At 40.9% G+C, this 13,080-nt stretch overlaps 1 protein-coding gene across 1 annotated transcript in view; it reads left to right on the forward strand.

Annotated features, from left to right (window-relative positions):
- Positions 1-13,080, forward strand: part of LOC140323815 (dynein axonemal heavy chain 3-like) — a 333,376-nt gene that overhangs the window by 44,094 nt on the left and 276,202 nt on the right. The window contains exons 10-11 of the mRNA XM_072401190.1: positions 1,333-1,433; positions 5,566-5,680. Coding sequence (XP_072257291.1) covers positions 1,333-1,433; positions 5,566-5,680 — 216 coding nt within the window. The remainder of the gene's footprint in view (positions 1-1,332; positions 1,434-5,565; positions 5,681-13,080) is intronic.

Consider the following 13,080-nt stretch of genomic DNA (forward strand, 5'->3'; position numbering starts at 1 on the left):
GGCGGATCAGGTAAGACTGTATTTACTATTACTTCCCATAAGTTTACCTACCCCGAGTGTGACTAGGGCTTACCGCTTACAGCAACTTTTTTCTACCCCGAGTCACACTCAGGGTTACCACTTGGGAGGTTAAATGTAATTTGCCACTTGGCTGTCCAACCAAACAGTACATCCAGATCTGCTTGTAGATTATAGACTTCCTGTATGGACTTAATTCCAATACATAGTTTGGTGTCATCTGCCAACACAGAAATAGTACTAAGCCTAAACTCTATATCCTTTATAAAGATAGAAAGTTAAACAGTAAAGGTCCCAACACTGAACCCTGGGCTACACCACTAATAACCTTAGACCATTCAGAGTATGAATCATTAATTACAACTCTCTGGATACAGTCTTTAAGCCAGTTCTCTATCCATTTACAGATTGACCTTTCTAAACTTATTGACCCTAACTCGCATATTAACCATCGGTAGGGTAAAGTGTCAAATGTTTTAGCAAAGTCCAAGCACACTGTATCAACTGCTACTCCACTGTCTATCTGTTTACTTACTTCCTCATAAAAGGAGTGTAATTTTGTTTGACAACTTCTGTCTTTTTTGAAGCCATGCTGACTATCACTTATAATATTAATTCCTAGCAGAAACCCATCTATGTGGTTCTTTATCAAACTCTCTAGCACCTTTTCAACTCATTTGTCTCTTTTCAGCAGACAGCTTTATATTGTGCATTAGACACTTCTTGCCTGACCTTAGAATTGATTTTTGATGAATTAGCATTATTGAAAGAATTTTTATTTATAAGAGAGGAGAGCAGGGGTAAAATCAGTCTACTTAAGGCTTCTTTATTGTCTAATGAAGAGGCTGAGGTAGGATGGTGTGCAAAATGTGATAGGTAATAGAGAGGTAGGAGGTAAACTAGCTATGTAATCTGGTAGGAATGTCTAGATAAGAAGGCAGGTTGAACAGAATTGCAATTGTTTTAGAAGGACAGTTCACATATTATTTTCAACTGTTTGCCTGGAGTTTGACTTTAAGAGAGCTACAAAAGGCCAAGGATAAAAGTGATCATTCAATAGGAGCCTTTGTTGTACCTTTGTTAGTAAAGTGTATATGAGTTAACTTATTGCACTGTGCCAGCCAATAGATATTTAAATAAAAACCGATGCTCTTTTTGTATTGAGATCTGCCCTTTGAGGATGTTTTGGTATTTTTTTTTTTTTTTTTAATGTATGCTGTTTTAGAGACTGTTTTAAGAATTTTTTAGACATGTTTAGCTAGAAAGCCCCACGGTTGATCCAAACCGTTTACTATTTTTCTACATTCCTTTTAGCTTTGCCTAATGAGTGGAGAAATCATTCAAATGAGTCCACAGCAGAACATGATCTTTGAGGTGCTAGATCTTGAGCAGGCATCGCCAGCTACTGTAAGCAGGTGGGTAATTTCAGGTTTTCAGGGCTATATCTAACACTAACATCTAACACTTGTTACAGACTTGAAATAGAGGTCAGATGTTGACGACCTAACATAAACTTATTATTAACATAAACATGTGAGTGGGAATGATATATATGCATATGTTTCCATGCAGGCAGACACATCCAATAGACCTTATATTTATACAATACAGCAGCCACTCTCATTCAAGGTTCCTCTAAATATTTGCTAGGGATTCCTCAAACTGACCTCCCATTGATGGTGCCAGCATAGTTCTGGGGCCAGCACCATTTGGTAGAGCCAAATGCACCATGTTTTTTTTTTTTTTAATTTGTATATTGGTGAGTTTCTAGCTTTCGTTGTAAGGGGGCATTCTTTCCACTAGAAATTAATTTAGGAGAATTGTTTTAGCAAGGGTTCTCCGAGACCTGAAAATTATATATATATATAAATTTATATATATATATATATATATATATATATATATTTGTAATACCTCTCCTTGTTTGGGTTTTTCCTGGTTTTAGAATGCATGATTCAACATCTTGTTTAAAATTGTTTATTTTTTCATGCTTTTAGCTGTTTTTGTAGCGTGTATGTAAAACTGCATCTCTAAAATGCTATCTGATTAAAATATTCATGTGATATTCCTCAGGGATCAGTATGACCTTAACAGAGATATTAATGTTTTTGCAGTCGAGATATTATGTTCCACTATAGTAATATAATGTCATCTGTTTATGTTAAAAGGTAGATTTGAATAATACAACATAAACTCTTGAATTTCATATTAGCTGCTGCATGGCTGTTTTATTGGAAAACAAAACAACTTGGGTCCCATTTAATGGTAAAGCATAATGGATTGTTATATCAGATTATAAATTCATTATAGCAATTAGAAACATTACTACACGGGAATCTAAGACAGCACATTTATTTTTTTCAGTAAATTAAGTTAATTTCAACTTTCTCATGCAAATTTTACACATAAAAATAATAGTGTGCACCTAAATGATTCAGGGGCTCTTAAATTGCTATATACAACCGAAACACTGTTTTAAATTGATTATGAAACTTTACACTTGTACGTCATGAGCTGCACATGAGAATAGTGTTTCAATGGCTTTTATGTTTGTGTATTTGTGATACTGTTTGGAAGATCATTTTTTCTTGAATACAAATGAGTTTTTAAAATGGGTTATATTACTCTATTTATTTATTTACTTTGCTTGAAAGTTTTCTGTATAGCAGCTTGGAAAAGTCTGTTTCAGTCCAACTGCTGCTTGAGTATCAGACAATATTACATCAAAACCATATCTTTTAGAGTTGAAAGTTAAATCTCTAGTCTCCCATTTTACGCATTTTACCGCTTGCTTTGTGCACTTGTCATATATAGTGTACATGCCTCTTTTTAAAAATGATATGGACACCCCATGCCTTTTACCACTGAAGACACATGAGCTGTACTTTTTTTTTTTACAACTCAGCCAGGAGACATAGGGAGTGTACATCTTGGGGTTACCCCTGTGTGCTTCTCCTGCTCAGGGAGCTGTTTAAAAAGCCTTATCCCCCCCTTTAAAGGAAGTCATGGTGCAGTGTGCAGCCATGCTGAATGTGGAGCTGAATGTGCTGCTTGAATATGCTCTGTCTAAAGAGTGCTTCGATCGGGTTTCTTTGCTGTTGTTGTTGCTCCCTGCTTGCTGTTCTATTGCTAATACTATCACTTATCACTAGTCAATAGCCTCACAGATTGCCTATAGCTTGTTAGAAATTCTCAGTGATTATACATTTTGGAAACCTCACATTGGCCCACTGCTATCATCTGCACTGATATTACTGTTGCTGGACTGGATTTTGTATTGCTCACCTAACAGCTTGCCTTATGTTTCTTAAAAGACTGAAAATCTTAAAAGTATATGATTTTGTTTCTGGATTGCTACTACTGCTATAGCTGGTGAGCTACTCTATGACTAATACAATTGCTAGTCTGTCTCACAGATTGCCTTATAGTTTGCTTAAAGAACTTGGGGCAAATTGGCATTCCCCTGATTTTACTACCGCTAGACTAGGAAATTTGCAGCTTGTCCAACCATCAACCCATGGAAACAATATATATTGGCCACAACACCCTGGTCTTCTATCTGTAGACTTGCTATTTCAATGTTTGCTTATAAAGATATTGAGACTGTTTCAGTGTTTGAGCTGTTTGAGATGTTGCTCACTGTTCTTCCACAAAGTTTAAATGTACACTGCTGGCAATATTAGCACTAGTTAGGTCACCACAAACTAAAAATGCCCATGGAGAACTATGTATTAAAAATAAAGGGTTGGGGTCATAAGGGAACATCACCCTTACATTTATGCCCTAATTTGCCCTCATATGCCCATTTGAGGGTGGAGGGTATTAGGATACCCACTATAAAAAAAACAATAACAGGAGAGGGGAAGCAACAAAGAATTAAGAACAACTTCCTTGAGAAAATACATTTTTTTGGGTGCATTAAGAAAGCAGGAATCTGTATCTAGTACTAAAAAAGACAAAAGTCAATGCTTCAAGTACCCAAGTTGTAAACTCTATAATGTGTATATGATGAGTTTAATAAAAAATAATTGTAGGCTTTTTATTTAAACAACAGGGAAATGGGTCAGGATGTATATTCACTTTTGAGAATCCTGTGACAAACCAGGAGAATATTCCTCCAAAATTCCTAAAGAAAAACATCTGGATAATGAATAGGCTCAAAAGACCTGCAGAACAGACCAGGAAAGACAAATATTCATCTTGTGGGGCTTTCAAAGACCTTGAGAATCTTTTAAAGAGCAAATAATAATGATTTTGATATCATTTTGTTACCCTAATTAATAAATAAAAATAAAGAGACCATTTAAATATCAAATATTAGGTCAAAAAAGGTATGAACAGTCATCTTTAGAGTACATAATGTCCAGGAGAATCAAGAGATCTTTGCAATTTACAGGGAGATTTTGCAGTTTTCAATGTTCAAGGAATCTAAACTGGTTAATTGTCAAACCCATGAAGTAAAAGCTTGCAACACATCTGTACAGCTTTTATCTACCAATCCTAAGTGATAGGACTAAATGGAAAAAAAATATAATTATCTTATAACTTAGTTAAAAAGTTATAAGATAGTTCTATTGTTGTAAAAATAAATAAAACCTGTATTTACTGTGGGATTAATTTGTTATCCACATACCCGCTGTTAGAAACTGTAAATTGTTTTTAATATTGGCAATTGAAAGCATTTTATAATACCAATTACTGAAGTTATATCATTGTGTGGCAGCGGCCAATAAATCATTTAATCTAAACTTTGCTAAGCCTATTGATGTTCTATATCAAAATTGTCTTCCTGGCTCACAAAGTGATGAGATTGGTAATCCTATAATTAGCAAACTTCTGGTTCAGTCAATAGATTTGCATTAGTAGACACTTTCAATGCACTGACATGTTATATGTTTTCTGCTAGTTAATCTATTAAAAGGTTATCTTACTTCTAACTTGAATAGGCAGTCCAGGTTGTTATAATTGTTAAAGTAGGCTTATAAACTAGAGTTTACTACACGTACTCTGTAAATGTTATAGGACTGCATACACCAATTGCAATTTTTCCAAAAATAGATTATATATTCTGTACCACTTTATACTGAGGTAGACATATGCTAATTGCAATTCAGGAATACATAACTAACTGGTAGAAACTAGCTCTTAAAAATCTAAGTTATAAAAGTGAAATCTCTGGACCTCCGTAGCCTTATCCAAACTGATATAATAAAATTATTTCAGTAATATGTTTAACAGACCACAATTTAATAAATAAGTAAGACGTTTATTGTTGGGGTTTGCATACAGCAGACTCTAAAAATAAAAAGGTATTTTGACCGATCAGCTATACCTCCAAGGCTTCTAAGTGTATCTCCCACTGGGAATCTTACCAGAAAATATTATATAGATGGTACAGAACACCACTTAGACTTTCTAAGTTTGTGCCACAATATTCTCCTCTGTGTTGGAGGAAGTGTGGTGACTTCCTTGCTATATTTGTATGTTTATATTATATTAGGTAAAATCTAAAAGACATAGCTGTTATATAATATTTATATTTTTCAGATGTGGAATGATTTATATGGAAGCAACGGATTTAGGATGGGAACCTCTGACTGAGTCATGGTTAGCTGCAAAACTTCCAGAATGTCTTACTGCTGAGGAAAGCCAAACTGTGCAGGTAAATCAGGTGCTTGCCATAAAAACTCTGGAAGGAAAAAAACATTATCTTCTCTCATCTAAACAATTTCTTGCTTCCTAGCCAGTCAGCACTTCAACATTTAATAAATAACCTAGGCTATGGACAGGACATTTTTTCTTTATTTTGATACCCTTACAGGAGTAATCATGCCTCCTGTCAGGTTCTCTACAGATAAAGACAAATGTTCTGCATTGACAGAGTGTCTATGCATTTAAACCTAAAACAATGAAATGTGTGATTGCTGGAGATTCTGAGAATGTCATTTGTCTTGTCAGTTGGGATAAAATGGCCACACTGCATAAACATAGCATATCAATGAACAATTTGGGAATTTTTTATTTATTTCATTTTCAGTTAATAAATTAAGTTTTTTTCAATATATTGTGAATATCTTGTAAAAAAAGAAGAATTTTTATTTTTAATTGTATATTAGAAATATTGCATGTACCTTCAATGTTCATGTATTTTTTTAAATGGCAATCTGAGTCTTCGGGACTCAGATAAACTCTTAGACCGCTTCTACTTTATTTGTGATCGCAGTAATTGGTGTGCTCTTTTTGATGATATCATCTACATTAAACATTCTGTTCATTATATATGATTTACTTTCTTTTATAATATTTTTGTCTGTCTGTCTATCCCCCTGTCAATCCCAATACCTGTTTAGCCCTTAGCTCACCAGCTTAACCAAATCTGCCAGCCTACTATTTCTTGTTTCTTTATTCACGATTTTTATTAAAAAAAATTTCTCATAAAAAGATGACTATTATTGTGTAGGCATTCTGCTATGCTGATACCATTCTTGTAATCATTAATCTAGTAGGAGGGACCCCAAAAAAAGTTTCAAGGCTCCACTCCCTAAAAATCACACTTGCGTAACTTTTCAATAGGTGGTGAACTGTGGGGGTATTGTGCTTGTGGCCTGCGCTCTTAGGCCTACTTTCCCTGGTTAGACGAGGACGGGATTTGGCCTGGTTGATGAGCATGGGCTAAAGAAAGCACAACCTATCATAGTCATTCAGAAACTGAATAGGATGACTGCTACTTTGCAAAAAATGAAACAAACCTGACTAAATCACTACGTATTAGAAGAGAAGACTGGTACCTCAAGATAGTAAGAGAGTAGGAGAGTCAGCCTCAGTTGTGACAAGCTTTTAAATGTAATAACAATAATCATCTAGGGGTATGGGGGAGGCAGAAAGAGGGGAAAAAAAGAAGGCTTTTTTTGAAAGGCACAGTGTAGGAAGTTATTTTAAAAAAACACAATTGTTTTTATAGTTACTTAAACAAAATAAAGGGAGATAATAACAGTAAGTTTCTTATAACACGAACAGAAAGTGCATATTCGCACAAGGTATAACCTAGTGTCTTGAAATTTAAGCGTCAATACTTGCTAATAGAAGGTACAAATGTATAAGAAAGTCAGAGAATGTCTCCTTCTGATGTGTTTCACCACCAAGGGAGTATAATATTCACTGGAGACAATAGGAGTGATTACTGTTAGAATAATGGTATAAGATAAGACAGCCAAGACATGAGACATGACCTGGATGACATGTGTTAGGAATGCCACCCATAAAGTTGTGGAGAAGTAGAGCGATGACATTGCGCAAAAGGATGGAAGACCAGAGACGGAACGTGGGTTAGCGAGAGCAGTAGCAGTGTGTGGCCTCTAGGTCAGCTATCGCCAGGTAGACCGCATTGGTAAGTGTCATGGAGAGCTCGGTGTAGTGCATCGTCAATGCCACCCAGAAGTGTGTAATACAATTTTAGAGAATGGAGTACTGAAAGGTGGCAGCAGCAGCAGGAAGAGGTGGTGGGCCCTGAGACGGAGCGTGGACTGCATTGGTAGCTATCATATAGAGCTGGGTGTTGTGCGTCATCAATGCCACACAGAAGTGTGTAATACAATTTTAGTGAGTGGAGTACTGACAGGCGGCAGCAACAACAGGAGGAGGAGGCGATGGGCCCTGGGAAGGAGCGGGGACTGCATTGGTAGCTGGCATCTAGAGCTTGGTTTAGTGCATCGTCAATGCCACTCAGAAGTGTGTAACACAGTTATAGTGAATGGAGTACTGACAGGCGGCAGCAGCAGCAGCAGGAATAGGAGGTAGGCCCTGAGACGGAGCACGGACCGCATTGCTAACTGGCATCTCGAGCTGGGTGTAGTGTATTGCATCGTTAATGCCACCCAGAAGTGTGTAATTCAATTATAGTGAATGGAGTAGTGACAGGCTGCGGCGGCAGCAGCAGCAGCAGGAGGAGGCAGTGGGCCCTAAGAAGGAGCAGGGATCGCATTGGTAACTGGCATTTAGAGCTGGGTGTAGTACATCGACAATGCCACCCAGAAGTGTGTAATACAATTATAGCAAATGGAGTACTGACAGGCAGCAGCAGTACCAGGAGGAAGCGGTGGGCCCTGAGACAGAGCGTAGACCGCATTGGTAACTGGCATCTAGAGCTGGGTGTAGTGCATCGACAATGCCACCAGAAGTGTGTATTACAATTTAAGTGAATAGAGTACTGAGAGGCAGAAGCAACAGCAGCAGGAGGAGGCAGTGGGCCCTGAGACGGAGCGTGGACTGCATTGGTAACTGGCATCTAGAGCTGGGTGTAGTCCATCATCAATGCCACCCAGAAGTGTGTAATACAAAAATCTGAAATTTGTGAGTAAACATAGGAGGGCCAGACCAAGATATTTTGGGCGCCAGCACTGTTGCTGTGGTCTGTGGTGCCATAAGCCGTAGGAAGATAGACGATATTGCTTGTTTGCATCATGAAGTTGATTACACGAATGCCAACCCTCAATCTTTCAATATTTAGCTTAAAAAATAGGCAAAGGCAATGGTACCTATCAGTGTGGCAGTACTGGGGATTTTCATCTGCAGTTTGTTGGCCTCCAGAAAGCAGCAGAAATTTAAAGTTTATTGGTAGCTGACATTGGTGATGAATGCCACCCCTGTACATTGCAATAACCAGTGGAAAAATTTAATGAGGCAGGCTCAGGTGACAGGGTATTGGAGGTAGCCAGCCATAGACTCAGCAAAGGAGCAGTGTGGGTTTACAGGGGCATCTTGGTTGGCTAATGAGTCCTGGTTTCAGTTAATCAGTGACATCTGCAGTGGGGGTATGATAGATGTTAGTAACCCACCTTTCGTTCATTTTCAAAAAGGTGAAGCAATTGACATTTTCCGGTGACAGTCGTGGTTGGTTGTCCGTGACCACTCCGCCAGTGGCACTGAAGGTTCTTTTTGATAGAACACTGGATGGCAGGCACGAAAGAAGCTTGATGGCATACTGTGCCAACTGCGGGCAGATTTCAAGCCTGTTGACCCAAAATATAATGGGGTCACTATTGTCAGGATAGGCATCCTCCTCATAACTGCTGTCGTCAACACCACCACCAGTCCGAAAAGAGCGAACGTAATCGTGCACCATGCGCTTTATCCAATCTCAATGGTTATTCCCTCTGCACTTCACTTGTTTGAGGTGGCCACAACAGGTTTCGCCAGGCATCCGGAAAATCCCCCCTGCCTTGGCCTAGACTTTTGGATGTGTGCAGCCTACTGCTGCTACTGCTGCTACAGGAGGATACGGTGGAGGCAGTGTCCGCTTGAGTTCCCTGTGGAATGTGGTTCATGGAACTCCTCACACAGACGGTCGCATAGTAGTCTGCTAAGGCGGGCCACCTTTTCTTTCTCTTGCACTGGGTTGGGTGGAAACTGTGACATTATGGCCCTGATTCATCAAGCAAAATCGTGAGCTGGCTCCTGCATTCGTTTTCGCAATCCGAAATTGGAAGCCGTCGCTCTATTCAACAACTGAATGAGCTCGCTGCCGGAGCCGCGCATCCCCGGCAGTTTTACACTGGCGAGCAATGCACTTACAATGCGCATAGTTGTGCACCAAACTTCAGGAGCGTGTAGCTCATAGTTGTGCGCCATGGCAGACCCGCTACGTGCGCTTGAACTGTTTTATCAGTTGAAAAATGCACTGCACTTTTGCAGAGTCCTCAGTCCTTTTTTTGTGTATTTTGCATGTTTTGCTTCATATGCACTCATGTATGTATAGACATGAGTGCACATAAAGCCAAACCAACAAATGTAACTATAAATGAAGCAAGTTTGTGATGGAGTAGAATGTAACTTAAAAAGTAACACAAAAAAAAATCAAGCATTAACGATTCAAACTGACCTGTAAAATAGACTGGAGAACACAGAACAGCGCGCAGGTGTGCGCTAATCAATTGCTATCACCTAAACATTGAGGTTAACATCTCCTGAATTGCGCATCTGAAGATTAATAGCCTTAATTGGCGTATTTGCGATCTTTGCGGGAAACCGTCTGGCGAGTTCACTAGAACTCGGGCCTGACTCGCAGTAATAGACTTCGCCATCCGGCACGTAAATACACGCGTCGAGCGTACGCGCATTTCATTGATGAATAAGGGCCTTTGTCTTTGTAGCGGTGATCCAAAAGGGTGGCCAGCCAGTAAAATAGTTTTTTGATGCTGCAAATGCGGGGGTCCCTCTGTAGTCATTGCAACAAGTAGACACAGATCTTCCTCCTCATCACTTACATCCGCCACTTCAAGCTGCACCAGTTCCTGTTGTTTCATCGCCCGCACAATGCCTGGGGCGTGACAGCACAAATGCGGTTTGGACGGGTCCCGTCCAGCAGCCCCAACATGCTCCCCCTCATCATCATCATGATAGTCATCTTCCTTCTCCTCCTCCTCTTGGAACTCCTCATGCTGGCCAGTGTCCCTCCTTGCTGCTCCTGATGCTGGCTGTGCGCTTTGGAGTGTAATGTCACCCTCATTCCCCTCCTCTCCCAGCACCACTTTCCATCAGGCCACACAGGGTATTATCAAGCTGAAAGATGATAGGTATGACGTCGTTCCAGCCTGACCACCCTGACCGACTCGCGGCAATGTTTGTGGCCTGCTCAAAGGGGGCCAGTACCTTGCACAGCGTCTCCATCTGCAGCCACTAGCTGATGGCTAGCTTTTGCTCACACAGACGCAGGAGCATGTGCAGGGTGGAGTTTTATCTAGTCACAGTGTCACAAATCAGTGTCTATGCCGACAAGAGTTTTCTGGCGGTGTGACTTTTCTCCCCCAGGGACACTAGTTTCAGCACTGCCTGGCAACCCATGTGCTTGAGGAAGTTGTAGTGGCATGCCCGCTTAACCCTGGTGTTCTCCACTGCTGGCCTTTCAGGAGGAGTGTCGAAAAGAGGGGGGTTGACGGTAGAAGGAATGGAGTAGGAGCAATAGGAGGACTGGGGTGGCTCATGCTTTCCCACCACACCCGTCAGCAGGGGTACCAGGTGCTGTAATGCCTCTTGCAGAATACCGCCCACTGAGCTATTCAAGGCCACCCAGTGAACGGTGAAGGACAGGTAGCATCAACTGGTTGTCCAGCTGTCCATGGTGACATGGATTTGGCCAGACACCGAGAATGCCAATGCCCAGGAGGGATTATCCATTGCATGTGCATGTAAACTGGGTACAGCTGTGCGGGAGAAGTAATGCTACTTGGAATATTCAACCGCCGCTGGTCACAGGCCATCAGGTCACGGATGGGAGCCGAGTCAACAATGCTGTACGGCAGTAGCTGCAAGGCCAATAGTTTGGCTAGACCCAAATTCAGTTCATTGACTCTTTTGTTGGTTGAGGCTATAGCCTGATGCCTTGCGCAGAACTCCGGAAGAGTGGACTGAAGGGACTGGGAGCTAGGGGAGCTGAAGGGGTCACTGAAGTACCCATCTTGCAGCGACAAACGTCATCTGACACCTCGAAACCTGCGGGCAGAAGCTGATACTTCCTTGCCTCTAGAAGTCTGGCTGGCACCAAGCTCCTGAGACGTAGGAGCAGTGACAGTTGGAGGTGGAAACGTAGTCAATGAAGATGGAAGAAGAGAGTATGATGTGGTTGCACCTCCTTCAAGAGAATGCAAGTACTGCTCCCACTTTGGTTTGTGGTTCTTGCGCATGTGGGAAAGCAGCGATGTTGTACCCAAATGTGATCCGGCCTGTCCTCTGTGGATCTGCCTGTGCAACAGGATGCAGATTGCTACGCACTCGTCTTTGTCTTTTCAGCGTGAAAAAGGACCACACTGGAGAGACGCGTGCAACCACTCTGCTGCTCTTTTTTTTTGCCTGCCTCTGTGTCTGCTGGGTGCCCTGCGTCAGCTCCAGCTCAATATCCCCCACGGTCACATCCTCTCTGACTGTTCCCCTGCTTGTGCCCACTCGTCTGGCTCTTCTTTGGGACTCAGATGAGGCAGATTTGTGGCCCCTTCCATCCCCAGTCTGTTGCTGCTGCTGCCTTTCCTGTACGTCTGTTTCGGAATTGCTGCTAGCCCGTACACGCACCTGTGGTTCCCAGGTGACATCACGGTCATCATCATTTTCATCTAAGCCAACCTCTGCAAATGCAGCCACTGATCCAGAACCCTTGCCCAGCAAGTCCTGACACTCTCCAAGGGTCTCAAAGTCTGCCTCCTGCTATGAACTTCGCACTGACAGATTCTCAGGCTGTTCGTCAAACAACATGGGAAAGTCATCGGGCAGCAGTACAGGCACATTAGCCATGCTGGCATCTGTGTTTGCTCCTGTCACAGCTGTGCTGGTTCCTGCAGCAGAAGAACAGACTGCTGCACCTGAGACCTCTGAGACCAAGTCCACAATCCTCTCCATATGACGTGGCTGTATGATTGTATTCCACCCTCTCAATACATCTACCAGCGTACTGGTGCTCCGCACACATCTCATACTTGTTCTGCTGCCTCCAACGGTTTGCTGCTGCTGCTGTCCTACAGTGGCGGACTCCCAGGGAGTACCTATATTTGTTTTAAAGTAGGACAGAAATTTCACTTTACCAAACAGTCTTCTTTGATAAATAGGAACAGGTATCAAACACCAAAATATCTGTATTTTTTTTTTGCAGTAGGCCTGCAATTTCATTTTACCAAACAGTCATCTTTGGTAAATAGGAACAGGTATCAAACACTAGAATATCTGTATTTTTTTTTACAGTAGGCCTGAATTTCACTGTACCAAACAGTCTTCTTTGGTAAATAGGAACAGGTATCAAAAACTAAAATATCTGTATTTTTCTAAAGTAGCACAGAAATTTCACTGTACCAAACGGTCTTCTTTTGTAAATAGGAACAGGTATCAAACACTAAAATATCTGTATTTATTTAACAGTAGGCATGAATTTCACATTACCAAACAGTCTTCTTTGGTAAATAGGAACAGGTATCAAACACTAAAATATATGTATTTATTTTACAGTAGCACAGAAATTTAACTGTAACAAACGGTCTTCTTTGGTAAATAGGAACAGGTATCATACACTAAAATATCTGTATT

Source organism: Pyxicephalus adspersus, chromosome 2 (genome assembly GCF_032062135.1).
Source record: "Pyxicephalus adspersus chromosome 2, UCB_Pads_2.0, whole genome shotgun sequence".
Classification (NCBI taxonomy): Eukaryota; Metazoa; Chordata; class Amphibia; order Anura; family Pyxicephalidae; genus Pyxicephalus; species Pyxicephalus adspersus.